The 26,483-nt window shown below is 33.6% G+C and overlaps 1 protein-coding gene across 1 annotated transcript in view; it reads right to left on the bottom strand.

Annotated features, from left to right (window-relative positions):
* Positions 1-26,483, bottom strand: part of LOC142339760 (uncharacterized) — a 107,838-nt gene that overhangs the window by 10,712 nt on the left and 70,643 nt on the right. Inside the window, exon 17 of the mRNA XM_075390020.1 lies at positions 2,725-2,893. Within this exon, the coding sequence (XP_075246135.1) occupies positions 2,725-2,893 (169 nt within the window). The remainder of the gene's footprint in view (positions 1-2,724; positions 2,894-26,483) is intronic.

Genomic DNA, 26,483 nt, shown 5'->3' with positions numbered 1-26,483 from the left:
ATGATTGGATTCGACACTGCAACTTAACAAGTTTTCTAACCTTGTTAATAAATAAATCATAGAAAAAAAAACTGAAAGGCAAAATTAAAAAGTTTTGAACTCCGCAAAAAAAATCAGAACCATTTTTTATGTCTCAAAAGTTCTGTCACGTAACCCATCTCCAAGATTTGAAAAGTTTTGTTGGCCAGTAATGGTCGTTAAACTCAGAAAGGGACAAAAAATATTGAAAAAGTTTGAAAAATGCAAATTTTAATTAAATCTTGTTAAAATTCAAGACATTAATATCTTGAGAACCAATTCATTGTCTCAAGAGACTATCCAGTATCCCTGTTTCGAGCCTGAAATACTTTCACTGGCTCATAAGGATCCATACGCTTGGAACATAAAAATTTTCCAAAAAATTGAAAAGATTAAATTTTATTACTTTAAAACTAAACGTATTGAAGTTTTTGAAAATTAAAGCTGGAGTAAAAAAAAATGATCGCATTCCCATTAACTTTACAAACTATGCAGCAGCTTATTATCAAACCTTGGAGGAGGTCCCAGGGCCTCTGTTGCTGGGAAAAATTCAAAAACATGAAAAAATTGCAAACATATTTGAAAATTGCTTAAATTCCTGACATTAAAATCTTGAAGAACATTCCATTACATCTATAAACTATGCAGTACTTATTATCAAACCCTAGAGGAAGTTCCGCGGCCCTTCAGGCCTGAGAAACCTAAAAAATGACAAAAAATTTCAAAAAAACTTCAAAAATTGCAAGTTTTAAAAAAAATTGCTAAAACTTGATATTAAAAATTTGAAAATTAATCCATGACCAACAAAAAAATTCCAAAAACTTATTATTAAACCATAACGGAGGCTTTTTTGACCCTTGAGGCTCAAAAAATCTGAATAATGACTATAAATAATTAAAAATGGGAAAAAAATGTCAAAAAGTAAAAAAAATATGCTGAAATTCGTGATGTTCAAACATTGCAAGAAATTCCATTTATCCCAAAAATTATTCAGAAACCTAATTTCAAACCCCAGAGGAGGTTTCTTGGCTCTTAAGTCTGAAAAAATCTAAAAAATGACGAAAAACTTTTAAAAAAAACTTGAAAGCAAGTTTTACAAAAAAAAAATGCTAAAATTTGTGAAATCAAAAAGTTGAAAAACCATTCCGTTACCAATAAAAATTTGTCAGTAACTTATTGTTAAACCCCAGAGGATGTTTTCTGGCCCCTGGGTCTGGAAAGACCTAAAAAAATGTACAAAAATTCGAAAAAAAATTGCACGTTTTGTCAAAAAAAATGCTATGGTAAAAAAAAATTCGTGATGGTAAAATGTTGAAACCATTACATTACCACTAGAAACTACACAGTAACCTAATTTAAAGCCTAAAGGAAGTTCCTTGACACCTAGGGCTGATAAAAATCAAAAAACGTCAAAAACTTTCAAAAAGCTTGAAAAAAATTGCAAAATGGTATAAATTTGCGTTTTTAGCAAGCGGTTGTTCGTCAGTAGCTGGCCACGGGACGGGGGGTGCAACCGGGGCTGATTGAGGGGGGACAACACTGGGATGGGGGAGCAAAAGCCCTGTGGGGGTGGGGGCAATAGGGGGGGGGTCAACAATGGGGAATCTCTTCAACCTCTAAGAACCGCCCTTCACACCATAAGTATAAGTATGAGTCTCCAAAACAGCTTGAGCTGAAACAGAGCTGAAAGGCTCTAAGAGCACTTAATACCAACTGGGCGCTACCTGTTTATCCCGTTTTTGAGGACGAAAAGTCAAAAGCGTCAGACGAAAAATCGGTCAAGCGAAAAATCGCATAAAAAAACCGACAGGACTAATATAATTGCTACAAACTTCGTTTGAGAGCAACTAAAAACATAATACATTGCACCAATTTGAGCCCAAAAACTCATAAAAATGACCTTTTAACATTAAATTAAGGCCATCCCAGCAGCTGCACCACTAAGCACTTGAAGGACTACTAAAGCCCACTTTGGGCCTCTAATGAAACTTAATGCCCGCTGGGCTTTACCTGTTTATCCCGTTTTGAAAGATCAAAGGCATTGAAAAATGTGTGAACACATCTTAAAAAAACAGCGCCCCAATACAATTCAAATTCTTTGAATTGTAAAAAATTAGGAGCGCAATAATAGCCACCTGGAATTGTTGACGCGGCTATTAAACAGATCAACATATCTCTTCGAGTCGTAAAAAGACAGCACACCAATCTAATTCAAATTCTTTGAAATGTAAAAAAAAGAAAAAGCTCAATATTAGCCTGCCGAGAAGATGAGGGCGGCTATTAAACAGTTAGTATTTTGCGCTTCCTTAATTGATCAACAATGTGGTCTCGACAATTTTTATACGAAATCCTCCAGCGGAAATGTGATTTATTGATAAGGAAAAATAAACACAGCGTGAAATGACTAAAAGGTGAAACTTTTAAAGAGTCGTTGATGGCACGGGAACCATAAATGCAATTTTCTTTCCTAAATTATCAAACACTCGCTGAAATATGTACAAATTACTTTCTGCCGTTTTTTGCCTATAGCTTGTTCTCTGCGATTTCATTGATGTTCGTCGAGAAAAACTACTGCATGAAATATTACCTTGGATTAGTTTTTTAAATGAGAGTTGAATAAATGAGCAATAGTAAAGTTGTGGTTTGAACACAACTAACTAATACTAGAAGGAAAGCTTTGAAACGATGTATTGCAACCAAGCTTACTTATAGTTCCGCTTTGCTGCACTGCCGTGTCATACTGCTCAAGTTCTTTGTATCTGCATGAGCAGGTCACTTCCTTCGAAGTGCAGTAGTTCAAACACTGCTCTTCCCATATGGCTGCAGCTTCGTATCGACACTCACGCATCAATGCCTCGTTCTTCGATTCCTTAGACTGTAAAAAGTAATTTCTATTTCATTTCAAAATTACCCATAATCAGTTTTAGGTGTCTCTAATTGGGTCGTGTTAAAATTTGTCCAGAGCTGGAAAATCATCCCAAATCCTGATAACCGCATTAGGTAAGGAGATGCCGATGCCCACACCTTCATTATTCGGTAACCAGCTTTCCGAATGCTAATCATATTGGAATGATTAAATCTAGTAGTTTACAAAAATAGCTACTAAAAACTCAATTCAGAACATTTCACATGATTAGGCAACTTAAAAATATTACCGTGACAAATATCCGATTTGAGTTGTAGCGAGACAACGTCATGTCGTCACAATTAACACTAGAACTTCAAACAGTCCACTAAACCCACATATTGAATTCGCACTAATTCCGAACTATTAAAGGACGTCAAAGACCTCCAATACTGTACAATTTATATTAAACTCGAAAAGAATTGTTCGTAAAAGAGTTGAGAAAATGAATCAATTCTGTTTTGCACGATGAATAACAGCAATACAAAACACAATAAAGTTTGTTTATTAGCCGTTCACTGTCTACATGTAGGTCAAAAACGAGATATCAAATGGTATCTGTACTCTTCACACAGCAATGCGCTGCATATTCTGTGCTTATATCTTTTGAAATAAAACAATATCCGATATCAGGAACTGATAATGAGAAGAGCATTTGCATACAAATTGACAAAAAAAGTAAGTTGAACATATCGTGTACATTACTCAGCAGAACCATTACCGAATATCATTATTTTGACCTCCGGATTTCATTCATTGAACATAGCCCGCAAATTGCCGGAAAATAGCCACCGTTGACGCATATCGGGATTAAAATCGAAAACCAAACTTTGATAACCCAATGCACTATGACTTAAAGACCGGGATTTATGGGCTTACCCCGTTTCCTTAGATTGTGCTGTTTTGACATTGACCTTATTCGCTATATTGGGCACTTCAATGCGTGAAGAAATTAAAATCCATTCAATTGAAACAGTGAGCGAAGTAAGTCAAACGAGAAAATCGTGACTTGTGTAAAACGAAAAATGTGATTAAAACGTAAAGCGAATTAAAAAAAAACATAGCAGACAAGTCCGGACGTAAAATTTTTGTTGAATAAACAAACACTAGACCTAGAACGGACTATGAGTGAAGTTTCCAAAAAAATCTGGTAAAAAAAATGAAAATCAATGTCAAAATGCCGCATGTGAACAAAAAAGCACCAGCGAGAAAGGAAAATTTGGTTCACACAAAAAACTAGGCCTAAAAGGAACTATGAATGGATTGCGAAAATCATTGAGAAAAAATTCGTAACAAAAAATTTAAAAAAAACAGTAAAAACCAAAGTGAAATTCCAGCATGTGAACAAAAAAAACCACTAGCGAGAACACGAATTTTTCTCTCTCTACTTAAAAATTAGAGCAAAAAAATTGCACACCGCAAAACCATTCGCTTTTTCGCTCCATTTCCTGTTTCGGCGTGACCAAAATAACTGCTCCAATTTGACTTCACCTAACCTTTTCTCTTTGAATTAAAATAAAAAACATAGCAGGACAAGTCCTGACGTACAATTCAAAGAATTTTCATTGACTAAACAGAAAACTAGACCAAGAACGGACTATGAATGGATTGGGAAAACCATTTAGAAAAAAATCCGATCCAAAAAATTGAAAAAACTAAAAATCAAAGTTAAATTGCCACATGTGAACAAAAATCCGCTAGCGAGAAGGCGAATTTTTGTTCTAACACCGTGTTCTCACTCTACTTAAAAATTAGAGCAAAAAAATTTCACGCCACAAAATCACTCGCTTTTTCGCTCCACTTCCTGTTTCGGCGTGACCAAAATCAATACTCCAATTTGACTTCAAAAATCTTGAAAATAAGTGAAAAGATCTTTAAAAAAAGACAGCGTCCCAATACAATTCAAATTCTTTGAAATGTAAGAAACATAGCTGGGTGAGTCATCGCACAGTTCAAAGAAATTTTACTGACTAAACAAAAAAGTTTGACCTAGAATAGACCATGAATGGATTAGGAAAACCATTTTTAAAAATGAGATCCATAACAATTGAAAACAGTTAAAATCAATTTCAAAACGCCGCACGTGCACAGAAATACCACTAGAAAGCGAATTTTTGTTGGAAAACCGTTTTCTCACTCTATTTGGAATTAGAGCAAACAAATTTTAAGCCGCAAACCACTTTTCGCTCCACTTCCTGTTTCGCCGTGACCAAAATCACCACTTCAATTTTACTTCAAAAATCATAAAGATGTGTGAACAGATCTTGAACATAAACCGACAAATGTCGGAAGAATTGCTCTTAAACGACAGGCGAGGCAATCTAATTCAGGGGATGTAACCTAGATCAATTCTTCTTCATGGGTGCAAAAAACTTTTCCCCCGGCCGGGATTCGAACCACTGACCTCTCGAACAGTGACCCCCCGCACTTACAACTGCGCCATCAGAACCTTATTCTTGATGTGCTGCAACCAATTTATATTCGCAACAAGCTTTACTTCGGAGTGAGAGCAATAGAGATTACTCAAAAATGAAGAACGAAAGCGTGAAAAAGTCACTTGAGAAGTCAAAGAATGTTCTAGAAGAAAAGCGCAAAATTGTCCAGCGAAAAATTTGCATAAGACACACACGTTTACAATAATTGCTATGAACTTCATTCAAGAGCAATTAAAAAAACATAGCCGGAAGAGTTCCGGAAATCACTCGAAGTAATCTGCGCCGAAACAACCAGCGCTTCAAATCGTTAGAATATCCTGACAGAGCTCCTCAGGTCACAAAATAACAATCTGAATTCGTTTTAAAAAATAGTCCTCATCCTAAAGAAATTAGCAAACTTCTGTTAATTTTTTCAGACAGTATAAGTACAAATACAAAATAAACGACGATGTTTAATGATAACGAAGCTATAAATCAGCGAAGCTATTAAAAATTTGATTTGGCAGATGAAGCAACTAGATTAAACTAATTAAAATAAATTACAAAAAAAATCAAACTGCTGATTTTTATTTTAGCAAATTCCATTCAAGGAAAATCGAATGCGTTTTATGATAGACAGTGCCTATAAGCATTAAAATAAAAAAAATCAGAAAAAAAAACAAAATAATGGATCGGAAATTGCAAAAAAAAATCAAGAACACCAAAATAGTTGACAAACCTTCCAATAAGCGCCTATCCTTTTTTGTTTACCAAAAAGTTTTGAAATGCTATCAAATCAACTGAAGACTGTTTCCGGAGTCCATATGATTGTCTTAGACACCACAAGAACTTAAAAAGCGAAAAACTTCAAAAACGGCATGTGAACACAAACCTTCACTCGCCTAAGCAAGTTTTTTTACACCTACATTTCTTGCCCTGAGTCCAAAGAAAGAATGAAAAAATAACCAAACTCTCTTTTCACCGCTCTTCGAATTCAACCACAGAAACAAATTTTTTGAACTTTGTTCGCTCCCTGAATTTCCGGGTTCATTTCCTCAATTACTTAAAAAAACAGCCGGAAGAAATCCGGAAACGTTTCGAAGAATCGTCGCTACCAAAAACGCATTTACAAATCTGAAAACAAATTTGCAAAAAATGGCATAGAAATTAGCCAACACTAACAAAACAATCCTTTAACTATTAGTATAGCCCACTCAAACCTAATAAAACAGTGAAAACAAAAATCACTGATGGAAAAAGCCGCGCGTAGTCAAAAAATTTTGATCGCTTAGAGAAAATTTTCAATTTCTCCATTTCAATTCAATTTCTCGGTCTCTCGAAAACAGCGGTATGATAAAAAACAACACTCTTTTCTCTCCACTCTCCAATAATGTTCAACACTTAAATAGCTCCAAACATTTTTTCACGCGATTCATTTCCTGCTTTAAAATTGACCAAAATTGATATAAAAAGACTTCTCCAATACTAGTCTTCGAGTCGTAAAAAGAGCGCCCCAATACAATTCAAATCCTTACAGCTATAGCCGGCATTGAAGAGAAATTGTCACTTTTTGAAAAGAATTTGTCCAAATCATAATAGCGACTGTTATCTCAGGCGAAAAATCCCTATCACTTTTTTCTCATTAGCAATCACAGGAAAGATACCAAAAAATACAACTAAAGGCATAAAAAAGAAATCAATTTTCGCAAAAACTAAAGAACTGGCTCATAATCTTTGAACATTAACAGCATAAAAGTCACCGAAAGCATTGGCTGCAAGCTGAAACAATTTTTTCAATTAACTTCATGCTCATTACCAACCTTGATTACCTGTCAACACTGAGAATAAGTGATAAGTACAAATACATGCAAAACAAAAAATCACCAATTTTTTTTTGAAAAGGAACAGCGCATAGCTCATAGAAAGCAATAGCTATGACCTGAGACAATTAACGCGCTTAATTTGAGCATCCTTAGTAACTGATGAGATCTGTCATTAAGGAAACGAAGAACAAAACAAAGTAACAATCAAAACTCGCATAACTAAAAAATCGAAAACATTTCTTGATAACAATATGTGTCAAATTCAAATAAATAAATAGCCTTAAACATTAAAAATTATTACTTCAATCGATGTGAGGAACCTACGAGACCCCTCCCTTATACGATTAAATGATAACACAACAAAAGTTCAATATATACACGTAAAACTCAAAAATTCACTAAAAAATTTTGAGAACAAATAAAGTCAAAGTCACGAAAACCACTACCTATGGACTCACACATTATTTGCTTCAGTTAGGCAGCCATCAAGACCAGTCATTAATGATACTAAGTCAAAAGACATGAGTAATATTCAAAACGGGGCAAAATAAAAAAAATTCACCATTATTGTATGGCCACAAAGTTTCAAAGTCATTAAAAAGCTGTATTTGTCCATTGCGGAATTCGAACAATCGCAAATAGGAACAACTGCCAATTACCATGACCCCGTGAAAATATTCTCCCCAAAGGTACGATTACTTTCTATTATATGTGAACTAATTTCGCCAAAAATAGAGTTAATAAACCAACCACAAAAATGCCAAACTGAAAAAAATTTCCTCTCCGAGCGGCAAATACTTTCTATCTCGCTCTCACAAACAAAATGCATTAACAAAAACCTTCTTTCGCTCTGCTTTTAAAATGAATTTTGTTCAGCAGATTGAAACAATTATTCACGTGCCGCATTTGACTTTAAATCCAGCTAAAAAGACTTCGTTGATTTAAAAATGACCAGAGCCCGCTGATTTCCGAAAAATAGCCACTGCTGACCTCACAACCAGAACCTGGGATAGGAACAATTAGAAAATAACAAGAAAAATAGACGACAGCCTAATTTTGTCAAAGTGCCAAAAAAGTGTTCAAGATTGGTCAGAAGTTTTATTATCTTGGCTGAAAATGCTGAACAAAATCAGCCTCTAAATTGGAGGACTAAAAGCGTAATACCCCTAACAATTAGCAGTACATTCTAAGGACCTCTGATAACTTAATGTAGGACAACATTAACGACAGTTTGACTTTTTCTAAATCTCAAAAAGTTCTGATTTGGTCTGCATTTTAATTAGATCGCATAACAGAGATGAAGTCAGCCTCTAAATGGTAGGAATATAAGAGTTTTAGTAATACCAATTAGAAATACACTCTAATGAGCTTAAATAACTCAACTCCCTAAACATGAGTTCTTAGTGCCCGTGCCTTTTTGGCCTATCCGTTTCTATTGATTTCGCTTGACCCAGAACGTAATCCCGTAATGACACCAATTCAATTCCAAATTCTATTGTCGAAACAGAGTGAGGTAAGACAGAAGTGAAAGGCAAAAGTGGCGACGAATTCAAAAACAGCAGGACAAATCCTGAAAAACAATCCGCACAATTGTTTTAAAACTAAGAACTACTGTACCTGACCAGCAGACCGATTGAACAATGCCAGCCAAACAAACTAACACACAAACTTCAAGCAAAAAGTGTTCGGATTCAAAATATACGAGAAAAGCAGGAAACACGAAAAAATTAGCTTGATAAATCAAAGGCAATCAGAGACAGGCAAAACATTAATCGATAAATACAGAAAATTAAAAAAAAACAAAATTTGACAGTTTCTTGTTTTCAATTTCTTCAAAGTTAAAACTATAAAGTTCACATTTACGCATTGCTCAAGTTTTATTGAAGACAAGCTCAAAACATAAACCGACAAATGTCGGAAGAATTGCTCTTGAACGGCGAGGCTGTAGCTGTTAATTCAGGGGCCGTAGCCTAGATCAATTTTTCTTTATGGGTGCAGAAAAACCTTTCCCCGCGCGGGATTCGAACCATTGACCTCCCGAACCGTGACCCCAAGGACTTACAACTGCGCCATCAGAACCTTAATCTTCATGTGCTGCAACCAATTTATATCATCAACAAGCTTTACTTCGCAAAGTTAGCAATATTAAGATCTTCAAAATAATTTCTATGCAACTAAATACCATTCACTAAAATATTTGCAAATTTAGAGACTTTTTACTGGTCCCCAAAAACTGGTTAATTCAAAAAAATGGTTAATTCGAAATTTGTGATAATAACCATTTCCAAACGATTCCACTGCCTCTAGAACCTTTACAGTAACCCAGCTGCAAGCTCTAAACAATTTATTGGATACTACAGATTAGATTTCGAATTTGAAGAGCAAATTTTATTGAAAAGTCACCAAAGCCAGTAATATGAATTTCAAAAATTGTTCAGAAATTCAAATTTCATTGAAAAATCGGTACTCTAACGTCGGCAGTATTAAAATCTTCAACACCATTTCTGCATCTCTAGAAACTACCCAGTAACCATTCCTCAAGCCATAAAAAATTTCGATTGGCTACAAAAATTAAAAACAAATTTTTTCAAAAACGTGAAAGATCCAGCAAAAACCACTTCCATTTGGTGCGTATAAGTTTGCGCAACCATAACAAAAACTCGAAACACAGAAACAAGAAACTATCGCTTGAAAACGACCTATATGAAATTTGACAACGTCAGTGTAAGACCTATCAAACAAACACAAAAAATGAAACTGAAAATTACAAAATTGTGGGATTAAAATTCATAAATGACTTTCTCATCTTGATTTTTGGCCTTCCCAGCGTCTTCAGCACCTTAACCATTGAAATGACAACTAAATCCAGCCTCAGTCCTCTGCTGAAACTAAATGCCCGCCGAGCTGTAACTGCTTATCAAATTTTGACAGCTCCAAGTCAGGGAAAAAAGAGTAAACACATCTTACATAAAACAAATTAAGGTGAAGTCCTGGAATACAAACCAACAAATTGAAATCTCAAAACAGTTGTACTAGAAAAGGAGACAAACTGCACAATGCCAACTTAACAGACAAAACAAAAATGGTTTCAAACAAAAACAATATCATTCAAAATTATATACTTTCAGGATAAGCGAGTTGAATACCAGTGTTCAATCAAAAATTCAATTTAGGACAGAAGGAGCAGAAATCATGACAATTAACGAACTTCTTGTTACACAAGAAGCAAGCAAGGGCGGGGGAAATATTAGAAAAAAAAGATATTAGAAAATATTTAAGTCTCGCTAAAACTTGGGATGCCCGTATTTGCAAAACCAAACTATAAATACAGAAAATTAAAAGAAAAAACAAAATTTGGCAGTTTCTTGTTTTCAATTTCTTCAAAGTTAAAACTATAAAGTTCACATTTACGCATTGCTCAAAGTTTTATTGAAGACAAGCTCAAAACATAAACCGACAAATGTCGGAAGAGTTGCTCTTGAACGGCGAGGCTGTCGCTGTTAATTCAGGGGCCATAGCCTAGATCAATTTTTCTTTATGGGTGCAGAAAAACCTTTCCCCGCGCGGGATTCGAACCATTGACCTCCCGAACCGTGACCCCAAGGACTTACAACTGCGCCATCAGAACCTTATTCTTCATGTGCTGCAACCAATTTATATCATCAACAAGCTTTACTTCGCAAAGTTAGCAATATTAAGATCTTCAAAATAATTTCTTTGCAACTAGATACCATTCACTAAAATATTTGCAAATTTAGAGACTTTCTACTGGTCCCCAAAAACTGGTTAATTCAAAAAAATGACTATTTTCTTTATATACATTGCCATTTTCATTGAAAAATTGTCTAAATTTGTGATATTAACCATTTCCAAACCATTCCACTGCCTCTAGAACCTTTACAGTAACCCAGCTGCAAGCTCTAAACAATTTATTGGATACTACAGATTAGATTTTCGAATTTGAAGAGCAAATTTTATTGAAAACTCACCAAAGCCAGTAATATGAATTTCAAAAATTGTTCAGAAATTCAAATTTCATTGAACAGTCGGTACTCTAACGTCGGCAGTATTAAAATCTTTAACACCATTTCTGCATCTCTAGAAACTACCCAGTAACCATTCCTCAAGCCATAAAAAATTTCGATTAGCTACAAAAATTAAAAACAAATTTTTTCAAAAACGTGAAAGATCCAGCAAAAACCACTTCCATTTGGTGCGTATAAGTTTGCGCAACCATAACAAAAACTCGAAACACAGAAACAAGAAACTATCGCTTGAAAACGACCTATATGAAATTTGACAACGTCAGTGTAAGACCTATCAAACAAACACAAAAAATGAAACTGAAAATTACAAAATTGTGGGATTAAAATTCATAAATGACTTTCTCATCTTGATTTTTGGCCTTCCCAGCGTCTTCAGCACCTTAACCATTGAAATGACAACTAAATCCAGCCTCAGTCCTCTGCTGAAACTAAATGCCCGCCGAGCTGTAACTGCTTATCAAATTTTGACAGCTCCAAGTCAGGGAAAAAAGAGTAAACACATCTTACATAAAACAAATTAAGGTGAAGTCCTGGAATACAAACCAACAAATTGAAATCTCAAAACAGTTGTACTAGAAAAGGAGACAAACTGCACAATGCCAACTTAACAGACAAAACAAAAATGGTTTCAAACAAAAACAATATCATTCAAAATTATATACTTTCAGGATAAGCGAGTTGAATACCAGTGTTCAATCAAAAATTCAATTTAGGACAGAAGGAGCAGAAATCATGACAATTAACGAACTTCTTGTTACACAAGAAGCAAGCAAGGGCGGGGGAAATATTAGAAAAAAAAGATATTAGAAAATATTTAAGTCTCGCTAAAACTTGGGATGCCCGTATTTGCAAAACCAAACTCTAAATACAGAAAATTAAAAGAAAAAACAAAATTTGGCAGTTTCTTGTTTTCAATTTCTTCAAAGTTAAAACTATAAAGTTCACATTTACGCATTGCTCAAAGTTTTATTGAAGACAAGCTCAAAACATAAACCGACAAATGTCGGAAGAGTTGCTCTTGAACGGCGAGGCTGTCGCTGTTAATTCAGGGGCCATAGCCTAGATCAATTTTTCTTTATGGGTGCAGAAAAACCTTTCCCCGCGCGGGATTCGAACCATTGACCTCCCGAACCGTGACCCCAAGGACTTACAACTGCGCCATCAGAACCTTATTCTTCATGTGCTGCAACCAATTTATATCATCAACAAGCTTTACTTCGCAAAGTTAGCAATATTAAGATCTTCAAAATAATTTCTTTGCAACTAGATACCATTCACTAAAATATTTGCAAATTTAGAGACTTTCTACTGGTCCCCAAAAACTGGTTAATTCAAAAAAATGACTATTTTCTTTATATACATTGCCATTTTCATTGAAAAATTGTCTAAATTTGTGATATTAACCATTTCCAAACCATTCCACTGCCTCTAGAACCTTTACAGTAACCCAGCTGCAAGCTCTAAACAATTTATTGGATACTACAGATTAGATTTTCGAATTTGAAGAGCAAATTTTATTGAAAACTCACCAAAGCCAGTAATATGAATTTCAAAAATTGTTCAGAAATTCAAATTTCATTGAACAGTCGGTACTCTAACGTCGGCAGTATTAAAATCTTTAACACCATTTCTGCATCTCTAGAAACTACCCAGTAACCATTCCTCAAGCCATAAAAAATTTCGATTAGCTACAAAAATTAAAAACAAATTTTTTCAAAAACGTGAAAGATCCAGCAAAAACCACTTCCATTTGGTGCGTATAAGTTTGCGCAACCATAACAAAAACTCGAAACACAGAAACAAGAAACTATCGCTTGAAAACGACCTATATGAAATTTGACAACGTCAGTGTAAGACCTATCAAACAAACACAAAAAATGAAACTGAAAATTACAAAATTGTGGGATTAAAATTCATAAATGACTTTCTCATCTTGATTTTTGGCCTTCCCAGCGTCTTCAGCACCTTAACCATTGAAATGACAACTAAATCCAGCCTCAGTCCTCTGCTGAAACTAAATGCCCGCCGAGCTGTAACTGCTTATCAAATTTTGACAGCTCCAAGTCAGGGAAAAAAGAGTAAACACATCTTACATAAAACAAATTAAGGTGAAGTCCTGGAATACAAACCAACAAATTGAAATCTCAAAACAGTTGTACTAGAAAAGGAGACAAACTGCACAATGCCAACTTAACAGACAAAACAAAAATGGTTTCAAACAAAAACAATATCATTCAAAATTATATACTTTCAGGATAAGCGAGTTGAATACCAGTGTTCAATCAAAAATTCAATTTAGGACAGAAGGAGCAGAAATCATGACAATTAACGAACTTCTTGTTACACAAGAGGCAAGCAAGGGCGGGGGAAATATTAGAAAAAAAAGATATTAGAAAATATTTAAGTCTCGCTAAAACTTGGGATGCCCGTATTTGCAAAACCAAACTCTAAATACAGAAAATTAAAAGAAAAAACAAAATTTGGCAGTTTCTTGTTTTCAATTTCTTCAAAGTTAAAACTATAAAGTTCACATTTACGCATTGCTCAAAGTTTTATTGAAGACAAGCTCAAAACATAAACCGACAAATGTCGGAAGAGTTGCTCTTGAACGGCGAGGCTGTCGCTGTTAATTCAGGGGCCATAGCCTAGATCAATTTTTCTTTATGGGTGCAGAAAAACCTTTCCCCGCGCGGGATTCGAACCATTGACCTCCCGAACCGTGACCCCAAGGACTTACAACTGCGCCATCAGAACCTTATTCTTCATGTGCTGCAACCAATTTATATCATCAACAAGCTTTACTTCGCAAAGTTAGCAATATTAAGATCTTCAAAATAATTTCTTTGCAACTAGATACCATTCACTAAAATATTTGCAAATTTAGAGACTTTCTACTGGTCCCCAAAAACTGGTTAATTCAAAAAAATGACTATTTTCTTTATATACATTGCCATTTTCATTGAAAAATTGTCTAAATTTGTGATATTAACCATTTCCAAACCATTCCACTGCCTCTAGAACCTTTACAGTAACCCAGCTGCAAGCTCTAAACAATTTATTGGATACTACAGATTAGATTTTCGAATTTGAAGAGCAAATTTTATTGAAAACTCACCAAAGCCAGTAATATGAATTTCAAAAATTGTTCAGAAATTCAAATTTCATTGAACAGTCGGTACTCTAACGTCGGCAGTATTAAAATCTTTAACACCATTTCTGCATCTCTAGAAACTACCCAGTAACCATTCCTCAAGCCATAAAAAATTTCGATTGGCTACAAAAATTAAAAACAAATTTTTTCAAAAACGTGAAAGATCCAGCAAAAACCACTTCCATTTGGTGCGTATAAGTTTGCGCAACCATAACAAAAACTCGAAACACAGAAACAAGAAATAATCGCTTGAAAACGACCTATATGAAATTTGACAACGTCAGTGTAAGACCTATCAAACAAACACAAAAAATGAAACTGAAAATTACAAAATTGTGGGATTAAAATTCATAAATGACTTTCTCATCTTGATTTTTGGCCTTCCCAGCGTCTTCAGCACCTTAACCATTGAAATGACAACTAAATCCAGCCTCAGTCCTCTGCTGAAACTAAATGCCCGCCGAGCTGTAACTGCTTATCAAATTTTGACAGCTCCAAGTCAGGGAAAAAAGAGTAAACACATCTTACATAAAACAAATTAAGGTGAAGTCCTGGAATACAAACCAACAAAATGAAATCTCAAAACAGTTGTACTAGAAAAGGAGACAAACTGCACAATGCCAACTTAACAGACAAAACAAAAATGGTTTCAAACAAAAACAATATCATTCAAAATTATATACTTTCAGGATAAGCGAGTTGAATACCAGTGTTCAATCAAAAATTCAATTTAGGACAGAAGGAGCAGAAATCATGACAATTAACGAACTTCTTGTTACACAAGAGGCAAGCAAGGGCGGGGGAAATATTAGAAAAAAAAGATATTAGAAAATATTTAACTCTCGCTAAAACTTGGGATGCCCGTATTTGCAAAACCAAACTCTAAAAATGAAAATTTATGCAGAGAGTCAATACCACGCCCAAACACAAACTAAAGCGACAGACCAAAAAAGAAATTTATTCTTTTAATTGAGGGCTGAGATTTAAATTTTGAATAGAAATCTATATCTTATTGCTGTTTCTATTAGCTGCTCTTGAATAACCTTCAATTAGAGTGATATACACTCACTTGATCTTATTTCTCTGAATTAAAGTAACGAAAAGTCAATTTCAGAGTGAGGAAGTCATTTTTGAGAGTGAGGTAAGTCACGTGTGACCAAAAACTTAATCACGCGAATGAACATAAAACTCGCTCAACTAAGAGTGAAAAATGACGTCACGTACACAATTCAGTTGAAATTGCATGAACGAATGAACAAAAAGCAGATTTGAAGTGATTGTGACGTCATATGTTCGTAACAAAAATCTCGACTACGAAATAAAAACAGAGCAGGACAAGTCCTGAAGTACAATTCAAAAGAATATTCATTGACTAAACAAAAAAACAGACCTAGAACGGACTATAAGTGAACTGGGAAAACCATTTGCAAAAAAATCAGATAAAAAAACAGGAAATCAATGTCAAAATGATTTTAGCGAGAACAAAAAACAGCCAGAAATGTAAATTTGATTCTAAAAAAAACTAGGCCTAGAAAGAACTATAAATGGATTGGGAAAACGATTTAGAAAAAAATCCGATCCAAAAAATTTAAAAAAACACAGTAAAAACCAAAGTGAAATTGCAGCATGTGAACAAAAAACCACTAGCGAGAAAACAAATTTTTTCAAACACCGTTTTCTCTCTCTACTTAAAAATTAGAGCGAAAAAATTGCACGCCGCAAAACCATTCGCTTTTTCGCTCCATTTCCTGTTTCGGCGTGACCAAAATAACTGCTCCAATTTGACTTCAAAAATCCTGAAAATGTGAGAACAAATCTTGAAAAAAGACAGCGCCCCAATAAAATTCAAATTCTTTGAATAATAAAAAATTAGGAGAGGGCCAATAAAAGCCTCAGCTATTGCTTCGGCTATTAAAAAAATGCGAGAACCATTGCCAATTTGTTTAATTCTCCACACTGATGTATAGAAACCCATATTTTTCTTACTGAAATCTACAGAACGACTAACGTGCAAGTTAGCAGAAAACTGTCTGCAAATATAGCAAATACAGAAGAAACTGAAGCAAGAAATTCAAAGGCGAAATCGGAGAAATCAGCAAAATGTACAGAAAAATGCTCAAGTTCTTGACGCTAATGTTCTCAAAACAAGATTCACGCCACTTAAATGAACCCAATAATGCAAAAAAAGTTTCGACAAACTTTATAGGCCCCTAAAAATCAGGCAGCTCGAAGAACAAAAATTTTCAAAAAAAACCTTGAAAAAAATTTCTAATTAAACTGAAAAATCGTAATATTTATATCTTGAAAACAATTGTTCTTTCCCACTGGAAGCTAAAATTCATCTTTAAGACCTTTGTCTCTAGAAACTATCAAGTCGCCTATCATCAAGCCGCGAAAAGTTTCATTAACCTTAGAAATAAAAAATATTAAAATGACAAACATTCCGGCTTTAAGAATATTAAGATCCTTGACAAACGGAAATTTAAGACCCAATTAACAAAAACCTCGAAAAATGGCAAACAAAAAGTTGCAACATTTTTGGCCCAAACACTACAAAAATGACCTGTTGGCTTTTCCAGCAGCTTCAGGCACTAGGCAGAGTACTTAAGTCAGCTTGAAGCTTCTAATGGAACTTAATGGCCACTGATAGCTACCTGTTTATCCCTTCTAGAAAAAAGGACCGAGCAGAGCACCAATACAATCCAAATCGAAAAAAGGAGAGCGCCTAAATAATAGCCTTTGAGAGGCTGGCGACGTAAACTAAAAATCGTTAATCCTCTACAAATCGTTAGACAGCACCCCAATACAATTAGTTTCTCGAATTATAAAAGAATCCAGATGAGACCAATAATAGCCTAGCTATCGCTTCACGGCTATTAAAAAAGGGCGGCTCAGTACTATTCCATTTCTTCTAATAGTTTTAAAAACGGAGAGAATCTAATTCGAGTTTAGAGCAGATGACATGGCTATTAACCAAGGTAAGCTCGATAATAGTCTCGCTTTCGCGTATGACTAATAAAAAAAACTTGACCGATTCTTGTTGATATAGTCAGTCTGATCTTGCAGCTTTTGGTCCCAAGAAAAGTTTATAAGTCAAATATGACGATATTTTGATAAAATACAATTATTCCAAACTGGGAAGTTAAGCCAAACATACTCAGCAGATTGCCGGAAAATAGCCACCGTTGATTCCCATAACGACGATTGGGATTGAAGGAGAAAATAATGAGAAAAATGATTTTTGTAGGAAAACAATTTTCAAGTTCGAACTATTTTGCTGTCATTTTGCAGTTGAATATACTCCTGTTTCACAGTGAGAAAAAGGGAGCTAGTATCAATACAAATAAGCATTAGAAATAGTAACTAAGACTTTAAGAACAAAGTTTGAGTAACGGGCATCTAAAACTGGGTTTTATGGGTTTAACCCGTTCTTATTTCTGATTTTGTTTTGTGAGACTGAGAGTTCATTTTGAATTGCTTTGCTGCGCAGCTGCTGTCTAAAACACTTTGAGCAGAATGAGCGAAAAATGAAACAGGCCTAGAGAAGTCAAAAAGATTTCACGCAAAATGTTGAACAAGCTGTGAACTAAGGTAAAGCAAAAAATTTCTGTTCGAAGTAAAAAAGCATAGCAGGACAAGTCCTGACGTACAATTCGAAGAATTTTTCATTGACTAAACAAAGAACTAGACCTAGAACGGACTATGAGTGAATTGCGAAAAATAAAAAAAAATAAAAAAACAACAATGTCAATATGCCGCATTCGAAAAAAACTGCTAGCGAAAAGAACAAAAAACTAGGCATCGACTGAACTCTGAATCGATAGGAAAAACAATTTTAAAAAATCTAAGCCAAAAAATTGAAAAAAAAACAGTTATATTCGAAGTGAAATTGCCGCTTGTGAACAAAAAACCCACTAGCTAGAAAGCGAATTTTTGTTCCAACACCGTTATCTTCCTCTACTTTGAATTTAGAGCAAAAAAATTCACGCCACAAAACCACTCGCTTTTTCGCTCCACTTCCAGAATTCTGGAAGCGACTCGAAGCGTCAAAACTTGACCAAAAACAGTAATTGCAGCTGAAGACATTACCTTTTGTACTAAACCACTTAATCATTACCTCCCTAGGTCTGATCTAAAAATTGGTAAAATTTTAACCACTGTCACCAAGAGAAACAAAATGCAGCAAAACTTTTTATTGAAAACGTTTGGTAACGTTTAAAAAAATCCGAGAAAACTAGGATGGTCAAAATACTGATAGGCTGAAAAAACTGAAAGGGCTATCAATTGCCCTCAAATAATTCCTGATTCTAATCTCAAAAAGATCGCGAAAGCAAACGGCAGATAATGATCTCAGAAACAAGGTTAAATTTTACAAAAAATACTCAAATTTAAGAACCAGAGAATCACTACAACAAGTATTTCTAATCACTGCAATTAAGAAAAAACAACACATAATCCTTCCTCGTGATATATATGCAACATGATTTCATAGTTATTCAAAAAATAAATTAATCACAGAAAAAACATAAGCAACATAAAAATATTCAAGGCAAAAAGTCTTTTAAAAAAGACCAAGGCCGGAAGAAAATTGTAATATATACCATCAAGTCGAAACTTTGCAAAAGGCTTTTTTAGCAAACTCTCACTACTGTCTTATGTTGAATGAAGCCAATGAGATGACGAAAATCTAATAAAAAGCTGAGATCCTTCAATTTTCTAACAACTGAAAAAATCAATATGAAGAATATAAAAGTAAGTGCCAGGACAAAACTAGAATGATACAAACTAGAATGTGAACAGTATGGACGCATGTAAGGAACACCGTAAAAAATACATTCTTGATTTTTGAATGTTAAAAATCACACTATAGAAATCAAGAAAAACGAATACATTTCAGCATTGGAGTCATAAAAAAGCAACAAAATGATTGAATTTTTATTGAAACGAAACTAAAGTCCCTCATGTTGCCTACAAAGACTTTCTAGTAATTAAAACCAAAATACAAAAAACTGACAAAAATCGGAAAAAACTACCAAAATCGGATTAGCATATGTACAATTCTATAAAACAAAATTACATCGAGGTAGAAAGAAGCGTTGAGTAAATGAATTATCAAAAGAAGTTGCCATATTAACTGATTTTTGACAAAAAGGCGGTTAAAAGATCCAAAAATGAAGAAATTAACAGGAAAAGAGAAAAATTAACTAAAAAATTAAAAAATATGTGCCAATTTTGAACTCAAAACGCATCTTCAGGCTCTGCAAAACACTGTGGTATCAATTTCCGAGGTTAAAATTTCAAAATAGAATAGCTTTTTTAGGCTCTGCAAAAAACTTCGGCAAACACTCTGCAAAACATTTCAATATAGCATCGAATAAAAAAATCTACAAAAACCAAATTATAAGCAAAAAATTGAGCAAATTAGACGAAAAAAGAATAAAAACGGTTACCTATATGTGCCATTCAGTCAAAAGCTACTTTTCAAAGTCAAAAAATTATTCACTAAACGCAGCGCATGATCAAAAACTTCTCTCGCTAAGAAACAATTAGTTCAAACGGCAATTTCACTCACTTTCACATTTACAGCGTCAATAAAGCGTCTGAACGAAAATTAATTCCGGTTTAAAAAACCTCAAGAACATAGCCGGAAGAATTCCGGTAACAACTCAAAGAGTCCTTTTTGTCAAAAAATAACCTTTTAAATTAACTGGTTCCCATTAAAGTGACTAATAAAAACATAAAACAAATCAGTCAAAAGATTACGATAGCCCATAGAACAAAGAGAACTAAAACAATACATTACACCTTTATATAAAACAAGCCAAACTTTTAAACGCAATTGAAAACATTAAAGTACGCGAGCAGCTAAACTCAAGCCAAGCTAGGCTCCCAAAACTTGCCGTAAGTTCTCTCAATCGCAACACAATTTTGCAAAATAAAAACACTAATCAATTGGTAACGAAAAATTTTGTCGCCTTAACAATAAACACCAGTTGTCGCCTTAAATCACAATGAATGCAATAAAACTAAACAATGACCACTTTACTAGCTAAAGTTAAACAAATGAAAATTAATCATAAAAAAGACTAAAGAGAGAACAATGCTTATACGCAAAAAGTTGTATGTTACCAAAAACAAGAAAAATTAATGAAAAAAGTCTGGTTCAAAACTGGTAAAAGTGAAGCTAGAAAAACCTCACTGCCATATTATATTGAACAAAATCAATTGCCAACAAAAAAAACATTAAAAAATACAAAAGACATTAGTTCAAATCAATAATTTTCAATTTGACAAATTCAGAGCGAATAAAACCATAGGTCTTAGGAGAAGGCTAGAAAAAAAAACAAAATACAATTCGGATACCACAAACAATGTGAAAAAGATTTAAAAAACTCATTCGCAATTTCTGAAAAATAAAAAAAAACTATTGCAAGCTCTAACTAAAAATCGTAAAGAAATGAGGTTAAAAAAATATGGATTTTTGTTATTAAGCAACCGAGAATTGAGAACATTACATAGCCATCCTTCTGTCTAGGAAGTGAAAACAGCTCAATTGAAAACCAGTAAAACAATTTGAAAAGAGAGTTCAACATCTGTTAAAAATTTTCACTGAATTCTAGATAGATATCGCCAAAACCAATTCAATTAGCAAAAAAAGGAAACCAAAAACACCGATGGTTCAATAGAACTCAATGCACAACCAAAAAATTTAGAAAAATTTGACAAAAACCGCCAATACCGGATTAGCATGTGTACAAATTTAGAAAATAAACACCTCACGTCAATGAGAGGCATCCAAATCGCGAATTATCAAAACGCGGTTTTTATATTTACTAATATGATTATGAAAAGTCAACTTAAGGAGCCAAAAATGAAAAATAAAGAAAAAAATCAACAATTGACAAAAGTTTGAGAAATACGGAACAATTTTGCACTTGAAACGCATTATTAATTTCTCAGAAACATTATGGTATCGATTTCAGTTGGTTGTATAGTCATGCGACGTCGATCAAAATTTACTTCTACAAAAAGCCAAGTTACAAAAAAATTGGGCCAAATGGACAAAAACATGGCTAAAAACTGTCATCTTTATGCGTCAATCTCTCAAAAACTCAAACTTCGAACCGTCAAAGTTTGAAAAGTCATTCGCTGAACAAAAACTTCTCTCGCTCAGAAAAAGTTAGTTCACACAGCAATTCACTCACTTTCAGTATTAGCACAAAACGCCGCCCGAGCAAATAGTACTTCCGGTAAAAAAAAACATAGCCAGAAGAATCCCGGAAGCGACTCGAAGCGTCAAAACTTCACAAACAAATCCGTAATTGCAGCGGAAGCCATTACCTTTTGTATTAAACCTTTAACTCATGACCTCCACAGGTCTGATCTAAAAATTGGTAAAATTTTAACAACTGTCACCAAGAGAAACAAAATGCAGCAAAACTTTTCATTAAAAACGTTTAAAAAAATCCGAGAAAATTAGGATGGTCAAAATACTGATAGGCTGAAAAAACTGAAAGGGCTATCAATTGCCCTCAAATAATTCCTGATTCTAATCTCAAAAAGATCGCGAAAGCAAACGGCAGATAATGATCTCAGAAACAAGGTTAAATTATTCAAAATACGCAAATTTAAGAACCAGAGAATCACTACAACAAATATTTCTAATCACTGCAATTAAGAAAAAACAACACATAATTCTTCCTCGTGATATATATGCAACGTGATTTCATAGTTATTCAAAAATTAAATTAGTCACAGAAAAGACATAAGCAACATAAAAATATTCAAGGCAAAAAGTCTTTTAAAAAATACCAAGGCCGGAAGAAAATTGTAATAAATACCATCAAGTCAAAACTTTGCAAAAGGCTTTCTTAGCAAACTCTCACTACTGTCTTATGTTGAATGAAGCCAATGAGATGACGAAAATCTAATAAAAAGCTGAAATGCTTCAATTTTCTAAACAACTGAAAAAATCAAAATGAAGAATATAAAAGTAAGTGCCAGGACAAAACTAGAATGATACAAACTAGAATGTGAACAGTATGGACGCATGTAAGGAACACCGTAAAAAACACATTCTTGATTTTTGAATGTTAAAAATCACAATATAGAAATCAAGAAAAACGAATACATTTCAGCATTCGAGTCATAAAAAAGCAACAAAAAATGATTTAATTTTTATTGAAACGAAACTAAAGTCCCTCATGTTGCACACAAAAACTTTCTAGTAATTAAAACCAAAATAGAAAAAACTGACAAAAATCGAAAACTACCAAAATCGGATTAGCATATGTACAATTCTATAAAACAAAATTACATCGAGGTAGAAAGAAGCGTTGAGTATATGAATTATCAAAAGAAGTTGCCATATTAACTGATTTTTGACAAAAAGGCGGTTAAAAGATCCAAAAATGAAGAAATTAATAGGAAAAGAGAAAAATTAACTAAAAATCAAAAAATATGTGCCAATTTTGAACTCAAAACGCATCTTCAGGCTCTGCAAAACACTGTGGTATCAATTTCCGAGGTTGAAATTTCAAAATAAAATTGCATTTTTAGGCTCTGCAAAACACTGCGGCAAACACTCTGCAAAACATTTCAATATGGCATCGAATAAAAAAATCTACAAAAACCAAATTACAAGCAAAAAATTGAGCAAATTAGCCGAAAAAAGAATAAAAACGGTTACCTATATGTGCCATTCAGTCAAAAGCTACTTTTCAAAGTCAAAAAATTATTCACTAAACGCAGCGCATGATCAAAAACTTCTCTCGCTAAGAAACAATTAGTTCAAACGGCAATTTCACTCACTTTCACATTTACAGCGTCAATAAAGCGTCTGAACGAATAGTAATTCCGGTTTAAAAAACCTCAAGAACATAGCCGGAAGAATTCCGGTAACAACTCAAAGAGTCCTTTTTGTCAAAAAATAACCTTTTAAATTAACTGGTTCCCATTAAAGTGACTAATAAAAACATAAAACAAATCAGTCAAAAAATTACGATAGCCCATAAAACAAACAGAACTAAAAAGTACATTACACCTTTATATAAAACAAGCCAAACTTTTAAACGCAATTGAATACATTAAAGTACGCGAGCAGCTAAACTCAAGCCAAGCTAGGCTCCCAAAACCTGCCGTAAGTTCTCTCAATCGCAACACAATTTTGCAAAATAAAAACACTAATCAATTGGTAACGGAAAATTTTGTCGCCTTAACAATAAACACCAGTTGTCGCCTTAAATCACAATGAATGCAATAAAACTAAACAATGACCACTTTACTAGCAAAAGTTACACAAATAAAAATTAATCATAAAAAAGACTAAAGAGACAGAACAATGTTTAAACACAAAAAGGTGTATGTTACCAAACACAGTCTGGTTCAAAACTGGTAAAAGTGAAGCTAGAAAAACCTCACTGCCATATTATATTGAATAAAATCAATTGCCAACAAAAAAATTAAAAAATTAAAAAAAAGACAAAAATTATTAGTTCAAATCAATAATTTTCAATTTGACAAATTCAGAGCGAATAAAACCATAGGTCTTAGGAGAATGCTAGAAAGAAACAAAATAGAATTTGGATACTACATACAATGTGAAAAAGATTAAAAAAAACTCATTCGCAATTTCTGAAAAATAAAAAAAAACTATATTGCAAGATCTACCTAAAAATCGAAATAAAGAAATGAGGTTAAAAAAATATGGATTTTTGTTATTAAGCAACCGAGAATTGAGAACATTACATAGCCATCCTTCTGTCTAGGAAGTGAAAACAGCTCAATTGAAAACCAGTAAAACAATTTGAAAAGAGAGTTCAACATCTGTTAAAAATTTTCACTGAATTCTAGATAGATATCGCCAAAACCAATTCAATTAGCAAAAAAAGGAAACCAAAAACACCGATGGTTCAATAGAACTCAATGCACAACCAAAAAATTTAGAAAAATTTGACAAAAACCGCCAATACCGGATTAGCATGTGTACAAATTTAGAAAATAAACACCTCACGTCAATGAGAGGCATCCAAATCGCGAATTATCAAAACGCGGTTTTTATATTTACTAATATGATTATGAAAAGTCCACTTAAGGAGCCAAAAATGAAAAATAAAGAAAAAAATCAACAATTGACAAAAGTTTGAGAAATACGGAACAATTTTGCACTTGAAACGCATTATTAATTTCTCAGAAACATTATGGTATCGATTTCAGTTGGTTGTATAGTCATGCGACGTCGATCAAAATTTACTTCTACAAAAAGCCAAGTTACAAAAAAATTGGGCCAAATGGACAAAAACATGGCTAAAAACTGTCATCTGTATGCGCCAATCTCTCAAAAACTCGAACTTCGAACCGTCGAAGTTTGAAAAGTCATTCACTGAACAAAAACTTCTCTCGCTGAGAAAAAGTTAGTTCACACAGCAATTCACTCACTTTCACTATTAGCACAAAACGCCGCCTGAACAAATAGTACTTCCGCTAAAAAAACATAGCCAGAAGAATCCCGGAAGCGACTCGAAGCGTCAAAACTTCACAAACAAATCCGTAATTTCAGCGGAAGCCATTACCTTTTGTATTAAACCTTTAAGTCATGACCTCCCCAGTTCTGATCTAAAAATTGGTGAAACTTAAACCATTGCCACCAAGAGAAACAAAAATTTATATTTTGAAAACGTTTGGTAACGTTAAAAAAAGTCCGAAATAATTAAAATGGTCAAAATACTGATAGGCTGAAAAAGCTGACAGGGCTATCAATTGCCCTCAAAAAGTTCATGATTCTAATCTCAAAAAAATCGCAGAAGCAAACGGCAGTTAATAATCAAGTAGCTAAGTGAAATTTTTCAAAGAATGCTCAAATTTAAGCATCAGAAAACCACTGCTATTATTTTTCTAATCACTGCAACTAAGACAAAACACATGACATACTTCTTCCTTGTTGTACATATGCTAGACAGCATGATTTCATTCTAATTCAAAAAATAAATTGATTATAGAAGAATATTCAAAGGCAAAAAATCGTTTTAATTAATTCCAAGGCCGGAAGAAAGTTGCATTAAAAAGCAATAAGGGAAATTTTGGAAAAAGCTTGCAAGCAAACACTCAGTACTGCCTTATGTTGATTGAAACCAAAGAAATGACGAAAATCTAACAAAAAGCTGAAATCATTCCATTTTTTTCAACTGAAAAAATCGATGTACCGAAAACAAATGTAGGTGCCAGGACAAAGCTAGAATGATATTAACCAGAATTGGAAAAATATGGACACAATGTAAGGAACACCGTAACAAAGACTTCTTGATTTTCTAGTTAAAAATGAAATTTGAAAAATCAAGAAAAACGAATACATTTCACTCGAGACATAGAAAGATAACGAGTCATCCGATACAACGATCTATCCTTCTGAAGAGAACAAAAGAATAAGAAAAAGCAGAAGTGAAACACACGAAACATTTGGCAAAAAATGGTCAAAAAACTTTTAAGACTGCATTTATGAAAAAGTTTTAAATGTTATTCAAAAACTTAACGCCAAAAAATGATTGAATTTTTATTGAAACAAAATTAAAGTCCCTCATGTTGCACACAAAGACTTTCTAGTAATTAAAACCAAAATACAAACAAAAAACTGACAAAAATCGGAAAAAACTACCAAAATCGGATTAGCATATGTACAATTCTATAAAACAAAATTACATCGAGGTAGAAAGAAGCGTTGAGTTATATGTTTTAGTTCCCATATTAACTGATTTTTGACAAAAAAGACGGTTAGAAGATCCAAAAATGAAGAAACTAAAAGGAAAAGAGAAAAAATGACTGAAAAAATCAAAAAAATATGTGCCAATTTTGAACTCGAAACAAATCCTCAGGCTCTGCAAAATACTGCGGTATCAATGTCCGAGGTTAAAATTTCAATATAGAATTATTAAATAAAAAATATTTCTACACAAATCCAAATTACAAGCAAAAAATTAGAAGAAAAATCGGCAAAAAAGCGGTTCTCTATATGTGCCATTCCGTCAAAAATTACTTCTCAATGTCAAAAAGTCATTCACTAAACGCAGCCCATGATTAAAAAACTTTTCTCGCTCAGAAAAAATTAGTTCACACGGCAATTTTACTCACTTT

This window comes from Convolutriloba macropyga, chromosome 1 (assembly GCF_964194025.1).
Source record: "Convolutriloba macropyga chromosome 1, txConMacr16.3, whole genome shotgun sequence".
Classification (NCBI taxonomy): Eukaryota; Metazoa; Xenacoelomorpha; order Acoela; family Convolutidae; genus Convolutriloba; species Convolutriloba macropyga.
The sequence above is the reverse complement of the archived record's forward strand: the minus strand, read 5'-3'. Positions and strand labels throughout refer to the sequence as shown.